The sequence below is a fragment of the Procambarus clarkii genome, chromosome 45 (genome assembly GCF_040958095.1).
Source record: "Procambarus clarkii isolate CNS0578487 chromosome 45, FALCON_Pclarkii_2.0, whole genome shotgun sequence".
Taxonomy (NCBI): Eukaryota; Metazoa; Arthropoda; class Malacostraca; order Decapoda; family Cambaridae; genus Procambarus; species Procambarus clarkii.
In genome coordinates, this window is record NC_091194.1 from 12,251,046 (window position 1) to 12,271,582 (window position 20,537).

Sequence of the window (20,537 nt, forward strand, 5' to 3'; positions counted from 1 at the left end):
AGGGTGGGTAGCAGCAGGTGGGTGGTGTGGCGGGAGGGTGGGCAGCAGCAGGTGGGTGGTGTGGCGGGAGGGTGGGCAGCAGCAGGTGGGTGGTGTGGCGGGAGGGTGGGCAGCAGCAGCAGGTGGGTGGTGTGGCGGGAGGGTGGGCAGCAGCAGGTGGGTGGTGTGGCGGGAGGGTGGGTAGCAGCAGGTGGGTGGTGTGGCGGGAGGGTGGGCAGCAGCAGCAGGTGGGTGGTGTGGCGGGAGGGTGGGCAGCAGCAGGTGGGCGGTGTGGCGGGAGGGTGGGCAGCAGCAGGTGGGCGGTGTGGCGGGAGGGTGGGCAGCAGCAGCAGGTGGGTGGTGTGGCGGGAGGGTGGGCAGCAGCAGGTGGGTGGTGTGGCGGGAGGGTGGGTAGCAGCAGGTGGGTGGTGTGGCGGGAGGGTGGGCAGCAGCAGCAGGTGGGTGGTGTGGCGGGAGGGTGGGCAGCAGCAGGTGGGCGGTGTGGCGGGAGGGTGGGCAGCAGCAGCAGGTGGGTGGTGTGGCGGGAGGGTGGGCAGCAGCAGGTGGGCGGTGTGGCGGGAGGGTGGGCAGCAGCAGGTGGGTGGTGTGGCGGGAGGGTGGGCAGCAGCAGCAGGTGGGTGGTGTGGCGGGAGGGTGGGCAGCAGCAGGTGGGTGGTGTTGCGGGAGGGTGGGTAGCAGCAGGTGGGTGGTGTGGCGGGAGGGTGGGCAGCAGCAGCAGGTGGGTGGTGTGGCGGGAGGGTGGGCAGCAGCAGGTGGGCGGTGTGGCGGGAGGGTGGGCAGCAGCAGCAGGTGGGTGGTGTGGCGGGAGGGTGGGCAGCAGCAGGTGGGCGGTGTGGCGGGAGGGTGGGCAGCAGCAGCAGGTGGGTGGTGTGGCGGGAGGGTGGGCAGCAGCAGGTGGGCGGTGTGGCGGGAGGGTGGGCAGCAGCAGCAGGTGGGTGGTGTGGCGGGAGGGTGGGCAGCAGCAGGTGGGCGGTGTGGCGGGAGGGTGGGCAGCAGCAGCAGGTGGGTGGTGTGGCGGGAGGGTGGGCAGCAGCAGCAGGTGGGTGGTGTGGCGGGAGGGTGGGCAGCAGCAGCAGGTGGGTGGTGTGGCGGGAGGGTGGGCAGCAGCAGCAGGTGGGTGGTGTGGCGGGAGGGTGGGCAGCAGCAGCAGGTGGGTGGTGTGGCGGGAGGGTGGGCAGCAGCAGCAGGTGGGTGGTGTGGCGGGAGGGTGGGCAGCAGCAGCAGGTGGGTGTGGCGGGAGTGATAGTGTGCCAGTATGGGTGGTGTGGAGGCAGGTGTGTGGCCACCACAACCACCACAACCACCACAACCGTCCTGCTGGCCGCCAGCACTCCCTCCACTACCTCGACACTCCCAACATGTGAGTCACTTCCAAAGTTGAAGTCAAAAAGAATTACTCAAAAAATTAATTAATTTACATCAATCATAATTCTGCATATATTATAATACAAATTATCTAACCATTTATTAATTCTTACACATACTTCATGGCATGAAAAATGAACGAATCTTCATGAAAATCTGAAGATAATTTGTATTTCATTCATATTCAACTCATGACAATCAACCTTTCAGTATAAAGTGTCTAAGTTAATTAAATCAAAATAATCATCTGGCGTACCAAGTTTTGATTTAGAGAGAAGATATGGTGGTATTCCCAGAGACTAATAACAGATTTGAAATAATAAAACACGTATATAATAATATCGAATTTGAATGTTAATATAACGTGCAAGAGAGATTAAGTTTATATGTATATAAAATCGTTCTTTTCAAGCAAATAAGCAACGTGAATGCTTGTATTAATATTTTCAATTCAACACATGAATTGTGTATATTTTGATGCCAGTCTACCTTCGTAGCCTCCTCGTCCGACCTAAATACAAACATACATATTACGAGAAAGTATAATTTGTGCTTGTGGCTGAGCCCAGCTGAATGGTATAGTGCTATCTTGAGGTTATCTTGAGATGATTTCGGGGCTTTTTAGTGTCCCCGCGGCCCGGTCCTCGACCAGGCCTCCACCCCCAGGAAGCAGCCCGTGACAGCTGACTAACACCCAGGTACCTATTTTACTGCTAGGTAACAGGGGCATAGGGTGAAAGAAACTCTGCCCAATGTTTCTCGCCGGCGCCTGGGATCGAACCCAGGACCACAGGATCACAAGTCCAGCGTGCTGTCCGCTCGGCCGACCGGCTCCCTGCTAGGCTTATAAGGCCTATATATCAACCTCTGGAGGATTATTAAGGTCACCACAATAGTGTACTGGGAACTTGGGTATAGGATCTACATAACATGTCCCCTCAACTTGGCCTGTGGAATAATACATCGTATTTTGACGTCAAAATCCACAACGGACAAAGTATGATGATAATAATAAATCATAAAGCAAAAAAACAACCCGCAAAAGTTCCCATTTTTTATGCTTGGGTTGACGGTTAGGTTAGGTTCGGCCAATTTTAGAACATAATTTTCGTGACGTGACAACTCGAGAGGACGGGCTGAACAGTGTTATCGCGACCGCTCTCGCGATTTGCCACTCCCCTAAAAAATGCAACTGTATTTTGCATTTTAGAACGCCTAGTAGAACGCCTAGCCAGAAACGTTCGAACCTAACCCACCCACCTCACCTGATGGAGGACGAGGCTATAAACCGTCACTATTAATATGCATTAATTTTACTAATAACCCCCCCCCCCCAATTTTGACGGAATGGGCGATTGCGTTATAAATGTGATGTATTTGGGGTGATTACAGGCTGTATCGGGGGGGGGGGGAGGGTGGGGGTTACCATTTATTTATTTATTTTATTTATATACAAGAAGGTACATAGGATTTGAGAGAATACATAGCATAGTATTTACAATCTTGTAAAGCCACTAATACGCGCAGCGTTTCGGGCAGGTCCTTAATCTAACAGATAATTGTAAGTAGGTAAATATGATATAATACCATATGACACTTCCCGCGTTGATATTCTCGTTGCCCTTACGGCTGCTCCGTTGTTCACGCCTCTAGAATGCTTTTGTTTTTAGTTCAATTATTATGTACTCTATATCCATCCTGTGTATAGTGGTGGACCCCCATAACCTTCCTGTGAATGGTAGTGAACCCCATACCCTTCCTGTGAGTGGTAGTGAGCCCCCATACCCTTCCTGTGAGTGGTAGTGGGCCCCCATACCCTTCTTGTGAGTGGTAGTGAGCCCCCATACCCTTCCTGTGAGTGGTAGTGGGCCCCCATACCCTTCCTGTGAGTGGTAGTGGGCCCCCATACCCTTCTTGTGAGTGGTAGTGAGCCCCCATACCCTTCCTGTGAGTGGTAGTGGGCCCCCATACCCTTCCTGTGAGTGGTAGTGGGCCCCCATACCCTTCCTGTGAGTGGTAGTGAGCCCCCATACCCTTCTTGTGAGTGGTAGTGAGCCCCCATACCCTTCCTGTGAGTGGTAGTGGGCCCCCATACCCTTCTTGTGAGTGGTAGTGAGCCCCCATACCCTTCCTGTGAGTGGTAGTGGCCCCCCATACCCTTCCTGTGAGTGGTAGTGGGCCCCCATACCCTTCCTGTGAGTGGTAGTGAGCCCCCATACCCTTCTTGTGAGTGGTAGTGAGCCCCCATACCCTTCCTGTGAGTGGTAGTGGGCCCCCATACCCTTCCTGTGAGTGGTAGTGAGCCCCCATACCCTTCCTGTGAGTGGTAGTGGGCCCCCATACCCTTCCTGTGAGTGGTAGTGAGCCCCCATACCCTTCCTGTGAGTGGTAGTGGGCCCCCATACCCTTCCTGTGAGTGGTAGTGAGCCCCCATACCCTTCCTGTGAGTGGTAGTGAGCCCCCATACCCTTCCTGTGAGTGGTAGTGGATTGCGTCCTCTTGTGTTGCCACAACGGAGTTTTAATGATGTACTGAAACGCACAAACTTACCGGTATAGGTCGAGCATCAACATGGTTCTCCGTAGTTGGGGACAGGCAGCCTGCTAAGGTCATCGAAGTCCCCATAGGCCAACCACTTGGCTCATTATGCACCCCGACAGCAGTTACACACAGTGGACTCCGGGTTGTGTAACTTTTAGCATATCATAGTCCATGGGTAAAGCACGGGCGTCTGGGGGGCCAGGATTTGTATTTGATTGTTGCCGCTAGAGGCGAATAGTTTATACTCATCCTGTGAGCGGTAGCGCAAAAAGTATTACAGAGGGCACAAAAAGTCTTGATTAGACCTCAATGGAGATTATTACATAAACAATTTCATCTATCCTTCACACTATAATTACAATGTCAGCTAGTGTATATCCATTTGTATACTTGAAATTTTATCCGACAGTGTATATGGTCTGTACTATTTTTTTTAGTTTGTATATTGTGAATGGGTTCCTGGGTGCTTAATTTAGCAGTAAGCTGGGCATGAGAGTTGTTTGTGATTAGTTTCTTGGTGGGGCATGCAGGGGTCAGGATGTCAAAAGGTACTATCTGCGCTGGCTCCATTTCGGCATCCAGCTCCAGGGATTGTCTCATCTACAGTTGTCTAACTCCCAGGTACCTATTTGCTGCTAGGTGAATATACATATGAAATGAGAATGTTTCTGTCCTGCTACAGGAATTGTTCCCGGGATCTTTCGGATGTGACCCGACTGCGCTGATAATAGGCAATCGAAGGGTAATATATATATATATATATATATATATATATATATATATATATATATATATATATATATATATATATATCCAACGCCTCAGTGTCGCGGTCCAGAGAGGAAATGCGTGCACAATCTACGTGATAATGGTCCAGGAGGGACCGAAACATCGTCGTCTCTTCACTTTCTAGTTTGTGGTTTGGTCATCATATATATATGTAAACCTACGCTTGAAACAGTGCAGCGATCCTGGGGTCTATTATGTTACCCTGTGGGAGGGAGAACCATCCCTGACTACTAAGCTGTCAGGCCATGTAAGCTTGAACACTTTAAGCTCAACCAATTGTGGTTGAGCTGGTGGCACCAGAGAACCTGGCAGTGTGAGAGTAGAGTGTCATGTGGCTGCTGCGATGGTACACACACACACACACACACACACACACACACACACACACGAGAGCAAAGATTGATGATCTTTGATTGATGATGATGATGATCTCAGGCAAGCCACGAAGGTGCCACCCAAATGTATCATTTGTAAATATTCTTCTAGCGTATTTAAGCCCTTGGTGACACAAGGTCTTGCCTGACCAAGTGCTCCCAGAGCCTCCAAATGGTACCGAGGTCTGCTAGTATGCCGATACACTGCCAGGGCCCCTACACACTGGGGAAGCCGTGCACGACACACCACACCCAGCAGGAGAGTCAGTCTATCTGGGCGCGTCTCCCGACTGCCATATTACGGGCTATTCATGCCCGTGCCACCTTTGGAGTAGCTTAATCTCTATCGATTAATCTTACAGCCACAACATTGGTGAGCAAAATTCCTCTTCAGCTCAAACTACTTCACAGGCGCCACCAACAAGGACGCTCGATGCTATAAAATAACCAACATTACAGACACTATATACACCTTCCGCTTCTCCTTGTAAAAATAAACAGTTTATTTTTGTCCAGGACTATGTTCAGGGCTCAAATATACTTGCTGGTTGGTCAGTAAGTTGTTGTAGTGGCCTTAGCACTCAAGAGGTTGACACGCCTTAAGCCCAACACCTAAGACAACAGTACTGAAGCAAGTGAGAGACAGAACCTCAAGACAAATCACAGAACACACCTGGAGGGCCACAGCACAAGACCCAATGTATGAAGAACAACCTAACCACATTACAATGGAAATGCAATGGACTCCGTACCAGATTTCAACTCAAGGTTCAGAGGTTTTTATAAGTTCCTCTGCTCTCATTGTGAAAGAAAACGGAGCTTTATTACGTATCAATGATAGGTCCTATCACGTAATACAAAATATGGTCGGTTGAACCCCCAAATGCCGATATTTTGTACTACTGGAGTGCTAAAGAGCATTATATGATTACAACCCATCAAAAGAACTGTTCCCAGGTTTAAATCAATATTTACCCAGGTCTTTGCTGTATCTAAACTAACGAACTTTAATTTTTTTTTTAATTTTGCCTCGAGGGGCGAGTTTATTGGGCAGCGCCACTCATCTTGTGAATGGACACACCGCCATAGCAGCATTTACAACACTCCCCAATAGGAAGATAACCCGCTTGGCTGTTCATCGTTCATTGTTTTGACTTCTATTTTATATTGATATACAGTACTTAACATATTAATATTACTCTTTGTTATACTCTTTTATCCATTTGTATACTTGAAATTTGAGCAATTATGTCACTCCGTACTCTTCATCTTTCTAGAGAATGTAAGTTAAGCTTTCTTAATACGCCATGTTCCCTCACAGGATGAGTGGCCCAATACTGTCTCTCTCTCCCCTCCCTCCCTTCCTCATAACTAATCCCTCATCTCCGTCCCTCACAACTAATCCCTCCCTCATAACTCAGGTGCACTGTCCTACGACGCAGGAGGGACCAGACGTGCATGGCCGTGACTGGCCTTGTGACAATGGTGACAGTGTGCTTACTGACCATCAGCAGGTCTCCAAGTGTCTCTGAGCTCCGGGACAGTTACCAGGAGTTCTCCAGCTCCGTGTACCACCGTCTGGAGGAGCTGCGGAGAGTGAAAGGTGAGGGCAGGTTTGTGTAGTGTGAAGGTGAGGGGCAGGTTTGTGTAGTGTGAAGGTGAGGGGCAGGTGTGTGTAGTGTGAAGGTGAGGGGCAGGTGTGTGTGGTGTGAAGGTGAGGGGCAGGTTTGTGTAGTGTGAAGGTGAGGGGCAGGTTTGTGTAGTGTGAAGGTGAGGGGCAGGTTTGTGTAGTGTGAAGGTGAGGGGCAGGTTTGTGTAGTGTGAAGGTGAGGGGCAGGTTTGTGTAGTGTGAAGGTGAGGGGCAGGTTTGTGTAGTGTGAAGGTGAGGGGCAGGTTTGTGTAGTGTGAAGGTGAGGGGCAGGTGTGTGTAGTGTGAAGGTGAGGGCAGGTGTGTGTAGTGTGAAGGTGAGGGCAGGTGTGTGTAGTGTGAAGGAGCTTCGAAGATTGCAAGGTGAGGCAGTATTTGTATACAAACTATATATTAATCATTAATACTAACTACCAATTAATAACTGTGACCAAGATACGCCCCGTCGGGTGATGTGTTCGTGTCACGACCGGTCCAACAGTTTACCGCTGCCACGGTTCGAATCCTTGAGCGGTCATTAGAGTTGACATCTGTGAGATTGATTCAAGGACCATTCAATCTTTACACACACACATTTCTGCCCTTGGACGTAAGGTAAGGTCACACATGTAAGGTCAGGGTCTCTACAATGTAATAATTCACCCCGTTCTGAGTGGCCGTTCTGTATAATAAATGCAACTGTTTAATTTTAACTGATTGGTGGTAAAACAGAGACGTGTGTGTGTGTTGCAGGGTGTGAGGGAGAGGCCGGGGACGGTGCTCCACACGCCTCAACACATCACCACCTTCCAACCATCTACATTATCACCCCAACCTACAAGCGCCCCGAGCAGGTCAGCATTTAACCAACGCACAACGTAACGGTAACTTTTATTAAAGAGAAGTCTGGGACAGTACACGTTTCCTTGTATATCTGATATCGCTAATCATCTAGCCGTAAACACCTACCCAGGAGTTAGGCAAAGCTGTTGTGGGTTGCATCCTCAGGATCGTCGGTCATTTGGTCTATAGGGAGACCTTTCAACATGTCCCCTTACCGGACACTGTACTAGTGTATATCTTACGCCATGAACCCCAGCATAAAAATCGCAGTGGTTCAATTCAATTTCTTTCTTTATTATGCACCCCATACCCATTCCGTGGGCGGTGGTGTAAAGGATTACAGAGGCACATAATCGGTTCAGGAACTGAACCCTCTAGTTCGTTTAGCTAAGCAGTGGTTCAGGGACATTAAAAGCCACCAAATATTGACGCTTCTTGGGAATAATGAATATCGTAAGGTGGATTGCCTGTTCTTAAGTTTTGACGCTATGGGGCATTTTAAGGGGCTTTACAGCTGAGTGGACAGCGCTTCGGATTCGTAGTCCTAAGGTTCCCGATTCGATCCCCGGTGCAGGCAGAAACCAATGGACAGAGTTTCTTTCACCCTGATGCACATGTTCACATAGCAGTGAATAGGTACCTGGGAGTTAGACAGCCGCTACGGGCTGCTTCATGGGAGTGTGTAACAAAAAGGAGGTCTGGTCGAGGACCGGGTCGCGAAAACGCTAACCCCCGAAATCATCTCAAGATAACCTCAAGATGGGTTAGGCGACCACAGCGCGTCATCCTAGGCTAAACCACTGTATTTTGTGCGGAGTGCTGGAGAGAACGGGGTCCAAACAAGCTTAACAGGATTCGTTAACTTCATCAATAGGAAACGAGTACGGAAAAAATAACGAATTCGCCTTTGGCGACGGCTTCTGCTTGGACGAGCTATATCGTGAAGATGAGTTGGTGACGACCCCGGCTTCTTGAGATGATTGATTTGATTTGTTGAGTATAGCCTGAGAATGGCTTGAGGTAGCAACCTGTCATCTTAAAAAGAACGTCGCTTTTGGCCGTTTGCCCGTATGGCCGAATATGGACGTAATTTGAAAATGAAAAAAAATTGAAAATAAATTAGGGATTTCTTTTTTCAACAACAATAAGTTAAGGGTCCTCTGATAGGTTAGGTGGGCAGGAAATTCTCATAAAGTTTCAAAACGTTATGAAAAACGTTAATTGAAAGTTCCTCTTCTAAGCTATCCGCGTACGCCGGACGACTCAAACAGAAAACGGAACAGTACGTCACTTTTGTGAGTCGATTTCATTTCAAATTACGTCCAAATTTGGCCATAGTGCGCATACGAGCCAAAAGTGACGTTATTTTTAAGAGGACGGGTTGAGGTAGACCATAGCTTAGACGAGTATATCCTGAGAACAAATTACCAAACTGTAATGACTCTCTTCAAGTCCTCCCTAACGACCTTTACTCTGAGAACCAGACACTACGACATTATGGCTTCAAGAGGATTTCAACAATCAACGAAATCCCCCCCTCCCCTCCTGCCCGTCCCTATCCGTCTCTGTCCGTCCCTGTCCGTCCCTGTCCGTCCCTCGTCAAGATAACCAGTGATAACAATACCTATTATCAGCTGTTACCTTTAACTTGTGATTTCCTCTTTATGGTGACGTTGTGTCCTTAACTGGGCCCCAAAACATAAAAATGTTTATTGTAATGTTTGTCATGGGCCCCTTGGAAAATAATAATAATAATAATAATAATAATAATAATAATAATAATGGACAGTGTGTCAGCCCGTTCTGCTGATTTCAGAAGCGTCAGATTTGAAGTGATTTCTGTATAAATCTATCCACCCACCTAACCTATCAAGGCCAATTATCTATTCTAGCTTCAATTGTTTTGCTTTCGTATCTGTTCCTGTTCTTCCTTTTTTCCTTGCCTCTTGTCTTAGTTTCTCTATTAATCTTTGCTCACCTTCCTGTTTTTTTTTGTCTTTAGTACATTCTAATTTTCACAAATCCATGGGGATTATGTTTGGGAGCCATTTTTAAAAGGGGGGTCAAAGTATATCTTTCGCAATTAATGGAGTTGAATGACATCAGTCCCAAGCCTATACTCATTATCCTAGTTGTGTGCAGTCGTTGTTTCCGAGGTCACATAGCTGACTCGCATGGCAATGTCAGAGACAGTGCTCTCTTCCCGCACACAGCTGACTCGCATGGCAATGTCAGAGACAGTGAGCACTTCCCTCACACACCTGACTTGCATGGCAATGTCAGAGACAGTGAGCACTTCCCTCACACACCTGACTTGCATGGCAATGTCAGAGACAGTGCTCTCTTCCCGCACACAGCTGACTCGCATGGCAATGTCAGAGACAGTGAGCACTTCCCTCACACACCTGACTTGCATGGCAATGTCAGAGACAGTGAGCACTTCCCTCACACACCTGACTTGCATGGCAATGTCAGAGACAGTGAGCACTTCCCTCACACACCTGACTTGCATGGCAATGTCAGAGACAGTGAGCACTTCCCTCACACACCTGACTCGCATGGCAATGTCAGAGACAGTGAGCACTTCCCTCACACACCTGACTCGCATGGCAATGTCAGAGACAGTGATCATTTCCCTCCCACACCTGACTCGCATGGCAATGTCAGAGACAGTGATGACTTCCCTCACACTTCCCATCTAGTGGTGTGCACATTGAAGGTATTCATCATCTCCTCCGTGGTCACGTACCTCACTCACCCGGAAATGTCTAGCACAGTTATCCTTATCTCATTCCCATTTTTATATCATCTCTTTTAATACATACTATTAAATGCCGCGTTCTGGTATCTCAGAATTCTCACTATCGGGTGCTACTTAAATGAGACGTCTGTAATTCTTTTACTGATATGAAACATTGGGTCATTTCCTGTTTCTCAACTGCCCAATATTATTTAAAGTGAGTTGCTGGCTAACGGGCTGTCTGATTCGCTGGCTAGCAAATTGACTGACTGACTGCCTGACTGACAGGCTGTCTGATTCGCTGGCTAGCAAATTGACTGACTGACTGCCTGACTGACAGGCTGTCTGTGTGCTTGCTGACGTTTGCTAGCTTGCTTTCTCACTAATTGGCTGATTTTCTAACTGACCTGCTGATAAATCATCAGATATTTTATGACTGACTTACTGATTGATTGGCTGACTACCTAGCTGACTCTGAGGCATGCCTACAGATGCCCGAGCTGACGAGGCTCGCTCAGACGCTGCTGAGCGTACCCAACATCCACTGGATCGTCGCTGAGGACAGCAACACAACCAACACTCAAGTTGTTGAGTTCCTTAAGTACATCCGTCTACCATACACCTACTTGCTGAGTAAGTCTACTGCCTCTACACCTACTTGCTGAGTAAGTCTACTGCCTCTACACCTACTTGCTGAGTAAGTCTACTGCCTCTACACCTACTTGCTGAGTAAGTCTACTGCCTCTACACCTACTTGCTGAGTAAGTCTACTGCCTCTACACCTACTTGCTGAGTAAGTCTACTGCCTCTACACCTACTTGCTGAGTAAGTCTACTGCCTCTACACCTACTTGCTGAGTAAGTCTACTGCCTCTACACCTACTTGCCGAGTAAGTCTACCGCCTCTACACCTACTTGCCGAGTAAGTCTACTGCCTCTACACCTACTTGCCGAGCAAGTCTACTGCTTCTACACCTACTTGCCGAGTAAGTCTACTGCCTCTACACCTACTTGCCGAGTAAGTCTACTGCCTCTACACCTAATTGCCGAGTAAGTCTACTGCCTCTACACCTACTTGCCGAGTAAGTCTACTGCCTCTACACCTACTTGCTGAGTAAGTCTACTGCCTCTACACCTACTTGCTGAGTAAGTCTACTGCCTCTACACCTACTTGCTGAGTAAGTCTACTGCCTCTACACCTACTTGCTGAGTAAGTCTACTGCCTCTACACCTACTTGCTGAGTAAGTCTACTGCCTCTACACCTACTTGCTGAGTAAGTCTACTGCCTCTACACCTACTTGCTGAGTAAGTCTACTGCCTCTACACCTACTTGCTGAGTAAGTCTCAGACATGGAAATAATGAGTAAATTTAGTCAGCAAATAGTCGTGATGAGTAAATTTATTTAGCAAATTGCAGCAATGAGTAAATTTACTCAGCAAATAGGTGTTCAGATTAGATTTACTAAGCAGCTGGGTGTAAAAGAACTTACTCATCTGTAGGTGTAGAGAAAGTAGACTTACTCATCAAGTATGTATAGAGTAAGTAGATTTATTCATGAAGTAGGTGCAGAGAAAGTAGACTCATCTAGTAGGTGTAAAGCAGACTTAATCTACACATAATTGATGAGTAAGTCTACGTTCTCTACACCTACTGATGAGTAAGTACTGTCCATATACTCACCTGCTGAGTAATAAGCTACTCATCTCAATGTCTAAAGTAAGAGAAAGTTCCCTCTCTATATTTTGGTGGTAAGTTCTATTCATATTCTTAACTAATGAGTAAGTTCTTCTACATCCAACTGCTTAGTAAGTCTAATATGAACACCTATTGATGAGTAAATTTACTCACTGTGTCTAATTACTAAGTAAATTTATTTTATGAGTAAATTTACTCATTATTTCCATGTAAAAGCCAATCTACTGTGGACGACCACTCATGATACTCTGATACTCACCGAGTTAAAAAACACTTAAGTTCGTTCTATATATTTAGCTGACGAGTAAGTTCCAATCCTAGCTGATGAATAAGTTCCAATCCTAGCTGACGAGTAAGTTCCAATCCTAGCTGACGAGTAAGTTCCAATCCTAGCTGACGAGTAAGTTCCAATCCTAGCTGACGAGTAAGTTCCAATCCTAGCTGACGAGTAAGTTCCAATCCTAGCTGACGAGTAAGTTCCAATCCTAGCTGATGAGTGAGTTCACTTCTTATGAGGAACTTTTGAATACATCCTCCATAATCATATCTGTATCCCACCATACTCACCCTCTCCCCACCATACTCACCCCTCTCCCCACCACTGCCACCATACTCATCCCCCCCCAACGACACCATACTCATCCTCCTCTCTCCACCGCCACCATACTCATCCCCCTCTCTCCACCAGCACCCATGCCCGAGGTCTTCAGGAACCCACAGCTGCTGGCGCAGCCAAAGGGCGTCGCCAACAGGAACGCCGGCATGGACTGGGTTCGCGTCCACGCCACAGAGGGCGTCTTGTACTTTGCAGACGACGACAACACCTATGATATTAGGGTCTTCGAGGAAGTACGCTGATGTTCTTACGTTGTGATGTTCTACTGTTGTGGTGTTCTACTGTTGTGATGTTCTACTGTTGTGGTGTTCTACTGTTGTGGTGTTCTACTGTTGTGATGTTCTACTGTTGTGGTGTTCTACTGTTGTGGTGTTCTACTGTTGTGGTGTTCTACTGTTGTGGTGTTCTACTGTTGTGGTGTTCTACTGTTGTGGTGTTCTACTGTTGTGGTGTTCTACTGTTGTGGTGTAGTGTTGTGGTGTTCTACTGTTGTGGTGTTCTACTGTTGTGGTGTAGTGTTGTGGTGTTCTACTCTTGTGGTGTCCTACTCTTGTGGTGTCGTACTGTTGTATTCACCTAGTTGTGCTTGTGGCGGTTGAGCTCTGGCTCTTTTGGCCCGCCTCTTAACTCTCAATCAATATTTTGTATTTCTTTCATATACACACACACACCCAGGAAGCAGCCTGTAGCAGCTGGCTAACTACCAGGTGTGGGAAATTTTACCCAATATATCTATATTATTATCTAAGAAATATATTATTACTATATCATATCTAAATCATATTAGAATCATATCAAAATCATATTAGAATCACGTCAGATTCATTATACATCTGGATCCTAGATGACAATGCCACTATCATCACTTACACCATCGGGTCCTTAGTTGCCTACGTGACTTGGTGCATGATTTCTCAAAGTTCTAGAAGCTTCGAGAAGAATATCTTAATTAAAAACTATTGGAACATTCAATCGATTTCCGGTAAGGATTAAATCAAATCCTTAATAAGAATCAATAGTTCTAGCAAGTACTCCGTATAATCTTTAAATCTTATATCTAATTATATTATAATCGTATCTTATCTCAATCATATGTCTAGACAGTAAAAATAATCAATGAATATACATTGAAAGCTACCCTCTCTAGGGAAGGGTGGAGCCAAACTCGAGATTGAAGCGAGCTACGAGCCGTCCCGGGGCAGACCGCGTGTGTTTACAAAACATTGAATAAGCGATACGGTACCTTGCGAACTTTAATTTGTAAAATACACCATAATAACATACCTTTATCACCAGTGATTACTCTCTAGAACTGGGGAAGTACCTGGACAATATCTACATGGAAAAATTCCTAATACTTTATCTAAATCCTCCACCATCAACACCGATCTTATCCTACTGCAAACGCAATTAAGGACATAATCAATTAGCAACGCTACCAGAATAATAAACAGAAAAACTGTGAAATAAAATAGTACCCAAAAACTCGACAAGAGAATTAACCAGTCTGGCAACTCGTTAGACAGTCACCCGGCACTCAGACATAAGTATATTTGAGTGTTATTGCGTGTTAATTGGCCAATTGTATGCTTGTATAACCTTAATATATCCAATAAGTCTGTTTGTCGTTACAGGATGAGGCAATGCCTCATATCTCAGTAAGTTTTATTAATATTGTAGCGACTGAATCTTTTTAAAGTAACCATACACTCGTGAGATTCACAGCCTCATGAGTGTCCCTTGTCTAAGAAAAGTCAAGTCAAGCCTAATTGAATCTCTTCATATAATCTGAATATATCTGTATTTAAATGATAATATACATTAAGTTAACAATTGCTTACTTAATAATCTTAAATTTATAATATAAGTTTATCATATTCCATATAATCTCTTGTACTTAGTTAATAGTACTTAGACCACATTTAAGGTCATTTGATTGCATATTCATACATATCATACTTCTACAATATAAATTGTTGTGTTTATTAATATATGAATATTGGCTGTTAAAGTCATGGTGCTAGACTGGACTGTGTACATGTTTAGATCCCTGATTTAAACAGAACCAGTGTTCAGTTATAGAACCGATTTATTAAATCTTATCCTTGTAGTAACAATCCAAGCTGATGTGAGAAACTTGTCTGCAGGTATATTGTTGGTCTTCCATCAACTTCTCCATTCACCCTTAGGGTCCCCACCTGCCCCTTACAGCCCACAGTCTGTCATTAGCAAAAGAGGAGCTAGGATTTACGACCCTAGCTAGAGACTTTAGTTGAATTAATTTTGCATAGAGTAATTTTTAATTTAGTACAGTACAAATCCCTAGTAGTTCTCCTTATATATTAATCCCGACAGTTTTCCCACACCAGGTACCTAATTACTGCTAGGTGAACAAGGGCATGAGGATGAAAGAAACTCTGCCCATATGTTTCCGCCATCGCCGGGGATCGATCCCCGGACCCTAGGATTACGAAACCCGAGCGCTGTCCACTCAGTCACCAGGCCCCCTAATGTGTGTGTGTGTGTGTGTGTGTGTGTGTGTGTGTGTGTGTGTGTGTGTGTGTGTGTGTGTGTGTGTGTGTGTGTGTTTGTGCGTATGCGTGTGTGTGTGCGTGCGTGTGCACGCTGCCTGTTACCTTACTTTACACATTTATAACTGGCTTATGATTGCTCTAAATCTGGTCATTCAATATGCCATACATGATGTGACCTGACCTAAGATCTTGACCCATGCTGCCCTAATGGTAGTACCTATAAGTACCTATAACCACTATGAACAGAATGTTCAAAATATGAACGTTTTGAACTAATGGTGTACTGAAGCGCATAACAAACCTGCTACAGCCTAACCAAATCTGCCCCAAGCCTAAATATCCAATTCTAGGTCTAAGCCCTAGCATACTCAGGCTTAAGCCTAATTGTGTATGATGGACTGGTATTTGTTGGAAGGGTGAAAGAGTGTGTATTATGTACGTTGAACCGATTGTCGCTATAGGTTCTATAGGCACAATCATTTTTGGATGATAGGGGATGATAGGCTGCAAGGTGTACAGTTTCTGCCTGTCTTCACTATGTCCTCCGGCGCCCATAGCTTGCCTCATCATCATGGCAGCTCAAATTGAAATAAGTTTGTTGAGGTATTAATACACATCACAAACAATAAGCATATTACCGAACTTTCTGAGTGATATACAAATACATTTCTTCGGAGCTAACATTGTTTATACATACTCCTACTCATATATACGACTCGCCCCTCACACGACCCTGTTTTCTCCTCACACACACAGCCTGTAACACTCACACGACTCATAGCTTCACTCACACGACCCTAAGTTCCGTTGTTCCGCTAGACCTGACTCGCCTGAACACAACCTCTGACTCACCTCTCTCTCTCTCTCTCCCCCGCCCTTCTTCGTGCTCCTGCAGATGCGGTACACGAAGAAGGTGTCTATGTTTCCCGTGGGCTTGCTGACGACGGCGGGGCTGTCCACGCCAGTGCTGAAGGAGGGCCGGTTTGTGGGATGGTACGATGGGTGGATAGGTGGACGCAAGTTCCCCGTCGACATGGCTGGCTTCGCTGTCTCCGTCCCTTATCTTCTTAGTGTAAGTATAGGGAAGGATAGCCCGTCCTCATAAACAGCCCCTCCTCATAAGCAGTATCATGTCCTCATAAACAGTAGCCCGTCCTCATAAACAGCCCGTCCTCATAACCAACAGCCCGTCCTCATAACCAACAGCCCGTCCTCATAACCAACAGCCCGTACTCATAAACAAAAGCCTGTTCGACTCACAACTAGGGACATTCGAATATTTCTCGAACAGTGCCTCGCTGAGTACTGAGTTCAAGGCTTCAATGGGCCAAGTGAACGAAATTAGGGTCGGGGGTAGATTGGACACGCATAGCGTGAGGGCGGGATGGGAGAGGAGAGTGGGATGGAAGGGTACTTCGCTAGTGGGAGGGATTAATTGTGGCTTGACTGGGAAGAAGGGACGGGGGACTAACAAGGGTCAAGAGAGGTAGGAGAATAGTGATGAGATGAACGAGGTCATGGCCACACGGGTGTGATATATGACTATTGAACTAAATATTACAAGTGTAATTATTTAGGCAAATTGCAGCTTCCACTCATCAGTATAAATTTCCTTGTTTTTGTTGAACCTTAACACGCACTTACAACCCCCTCCCCCTACCCCCCTTCCCCCCTCATTTACTACCCCCTCTCCTTACCAACCACTAAGACCACCTCTCCCTCATAAAGACCTGCTCCTGGTCGTTAAAGAGGGTCTTGTTGCTCCCTCCATCTCCCTAACCTCATGAAGGCCCCTTCTCAGCATCCTCACTAACATCTCCTTGACATCTCTCACCCTTTGGATGGTGCAGGTTCCAACAGCCAAGATGCCCTACACGGCCGGGCTGGAGGAGACGGGCTTCCTCACCAGCCTCAATGTCCAGCCCGAAGACTTAGAGTTCCTGGCTGACAACTGTACCAAGGTTACTCATACTCTATACTTGCTGCTCTGTGTGTGTGTACTCTCACTCATACTGTGGCTTGTACTTGCTGCTCACACTCTCTGTGTACTCTCACTCATACTGTGGCTTGTACTTGCTGCTCTCTCTCTCTGTGTGTACTCTCACTCATTCTGTGGCTTGTACTTGATGCTCTCTCTCTCTCTCTCTCTCTCTCTGTGTACTCTCACTCATACTGTGGCTTGTACTTGATGCTCTCTCTCTCTCTCTCTCTCTCTCTCTCTCTCTCTCTCTCTCTCTCTCTCTCTCTCTCTCTCTCTCTCTCTCTGTACTCTCTCTCATACTGTGGCTTGCTGTGGTTATTGCTGTGAGTGTTGCTGTGGTCATTGTTGTGTAGGCTGACAATGGTTGTTGATGTGGTTGCCATGGTTAATACTGTGTGTTGATGTGGTCATTGTTGTTGGTCGACATGATGACTGATGACGTTTTAGGTGTATACCGATGACTTGTTGATTACTGAAGATACCAGGGGGTCCTCTGACACATATACACAGAATAGGCTGGCCGACACATCGTCGACTTAGCATCATGCAGGGTCGGCGTTCGATCCCAGATGGTTCAAGTGGATGGACATGGTTCCTTCACACCATCCTCATCCCTGCACCTAGCCTGTCCGTGTATACGTCCCATGTGCCATACAGTCACAATGTAAAAGATGATGTGTTTAGCGATGTCGCTTCATACATAATGCTGTCTTACATATAAGTACCGTGGGAGAGCATAAATGATATGTGCAACAAGTGGGCTGCAGCCACTTGCGAAACCTGTACATCTTTCAACTATCATAGCCACTTAGTTGACATTTACTGAATAAATTACGAGTTCCAAAGAAATACGAGTTTGTTTATAACAATATTAACCTTGGGCTGTGTTCGTAAACGATTTAATATATGTAAACAAAGCCGACATAATTGAGGAAGGATGTACAGGTTTCGTAATTGGTTGTGTACATGCCTGATGACGCCTGTCCCTGGACCTGTGGCTGGCTGAGCATTCTTATATATTACTGGGAAAGTCTTATAATAGTCTCGGTAGTACTCACAGATCTTGGAACATCTTCCTTCAGAGCTTGTTCAAGATTACTGAGGCAGACACAGTTACGGTGTCCTCACACCCTGAGGCAGACACAGTCCACCACCCTCCCAGCTGATGCTGGCATTTTCCACACCTGTTCACCACCTCTGCTCCCCCCCCCTACAGATATATGTGTGGCACACCAAGACCTTCAGGAACGCCGCCTCTAGCAGGAACATCCTCAAGCCGGAGTACAACGACACCAACCTCCGGGTCCTACAGGACCTCCTCATCATCAATGAGTCCTGACCTACGTCGCATCTCACCTGAGTGAATCAATGAGTGAGTGAGTGAGAGTATGGTTAGTGTGTTAAGGGTATACGTTGTTGTATACTTGTTAGGTACATGAAGGCAGTGGGCTGGTCGGTAGAGCGAAGGCCTCATTTCTTGCAGGGTCGGCGTTCGATTCCCGATGGTCCAAATGATTGTGTCTTATCCTCATAGCCCATCTCCTTATCCTCATTCCCCAGCTCCTGTTCCTCATAACCCAGCTCCTGTTCCTCATACCCCAGCTCCTGTTCCTCATATCCCCAGCTTCTTTTCCTCATATCCCCAGCTCCTTGTCCTCATACCCCAGCTCCTTATCCTCATACCCCAGCTCCTTGTCCTCATACCCCAGCTCCTTGTCCTCATACCCCAGCTCCTTGTCCTCATATCCCAGCTCCTTGTCCTCATACCCTAGCTCCTTATCCTCATACCCCAGCTCCTTGTCCTCATACCCCAGCTCCTTGTCCTCATACCCCAGCTCCTTGTCCTCATACCCCAGCTCCTTGTCTTCATACCCCAGCTCCTTGTCCTCATACCCCAGCTCCTTGTCCTCATACCCCAGCTCCTTGTCCTCATACCCCAGCTCCTTGTCCTCATACCCCAGCTCCTTGTCCTCATACCCCAGCTCCGTGTCCTCATACCCCAGCTCCGTGTCCTCATACCCCAGCTCCGTGTCCTCATACCCCAGCTCCTTGTCCTCATACCCCAGCTCCTTGTCCTCATACCTCAGCTCCTTATCCTCATACCCCAGCTCCTTGTCCTCATACCTCAGCTCCTTATCCTCATACCTCAGCTACTGTTCCTCATACCCTAGCTCCTTTTCCTCATATCCCCAGCTCCTTGTCCTCATACCCTAGCTCCTTATCCTCATATCCCCAGCTCCTTGTCCTCATACCTCAGCTACTGTTCCTCATACCCCAGCTCCTTGTCCTCATTCCCTAGTTCCTTATCCTCATATCCCCAGCTCCTTGTCCTCATACCTCAGCTACTGTTCCTCATACCCCAGCTCCTTGTCCTCATACCCCCAGCTCCTTGTCCTCATTCCCTAGCTCCTTGTCCTCATACCCCAGCTCCTTGTCCTCATTCCCTAGCTCCTTGTCCTCATACCCCCAGCTCCTTGTCCTCATTCCCTAGCTCCTTGTCCTCATACCCCAGCTCCTTGTCCTCATTCCCCAGCTCCTTGTCCTCATACCCCAGCTCCTTGTCCTCATTCCCTAGCTCCTTGTCCTCATACCCCAGCTCCTTGTCCTCATACTCACCTATAAAGTGCAATATACTCATTATGCAACCCATCCTCCCAAAATTATTGTACTTCCAGCAACTGTTTGGTCGAACGTACAAAAGAGAACTGTTGCAGCCATGAACTATTTATGTACTTGTAATTATGTATAGGGCACTGAAAACTTAAATTTTCCCAGGCCTAGTAAATAAGTCATAAGGTATACTTTATCTTATACCTTATCTTAAGGTATAATTACCTTAATACCTTAGTCATAAGGTAGCGTATATTAGACCTAGGATTACTTATTTATGCCTTGGACAGGTTAGGGTAGGATAGATTAGGCTAGGTTAAATACCTTACGTTGTAAATACCTTGCTGAGAAGAATATGTACTATGTAATTAATGTATCGCTGTGAAACCCTGTCATACCCATCAATCATCATTCATTTTATTTATGGATATTTAATACTAAATATATGGAATAATACGTTTGTTTGTTTGTTTGTATTTACCTGCTTGAGTCTACGAGAGTGATGCTGGGGCTAAGCTAGCCACCTTTGTCTCCTAACACACACACACACCAGTTGATTTACGGTTGAGAGGTGGGACCAAAGAGCCAAAGCTCAACCCCCACAAGCACAACTAGGTGAGCACTCAGCGCTCAACTAGCCCCACTGGCTAGCACCTCAAGGACGACCTAAGTACTCTTGTCAGTGTCCCTGGTTTACTGACTCCTCTAGCCTGTCACCGGTAGCTGGTCACCTCCCAGCACAGAAGACTGGAAGATGGGGAGCTAATATTAATGGGAGGGTCAACTGTTATAGTTTGGAACCTGAATCATAGATGGCGCCG

General features: G+C 46.7%; 1 protein-coding gene across 2 annotated transcripts; it reads left to right on the forward strand.

Annotated features, from left to right (window-relative positions):
- Positions 1-1,265: 1,265 nt before the first annotated feature.
- LOC123769761 (galactosylgalactosylxylosylprotein 3-beta-glucuronosyltransferase P-like) lies at positions 1,266-20,178 on the forward strand. Of its 2 annotated transcripts, XM_045761004.2 has the most exons (8): positions 1,266-1,360; positions 6,491-6,672; positions 7,450-7,550; positions 10,771-10,912; positions 12,664-12,824; positions 16,021-16,197; positions 16,976-17,086; positions 18,323-20,178. In XM_045761004.2, coding segments are annotated over exons 1-8 (999 nt in total). In that variant the 5' UTR covers positions 1,266-1,358; the 3' UTR covers positions 18,446-20,178. The 2 variants fall into 2 exon arrangements, with proteins under 2 accessions (XP_045616960.2, XP_069157527.1); XM_069301426.1 differs by lacking the exon at positions 16,976-17,086.
- The last annotated feature ends 359 nt before the right edge of the window (positions 20,179-20,537 follow it).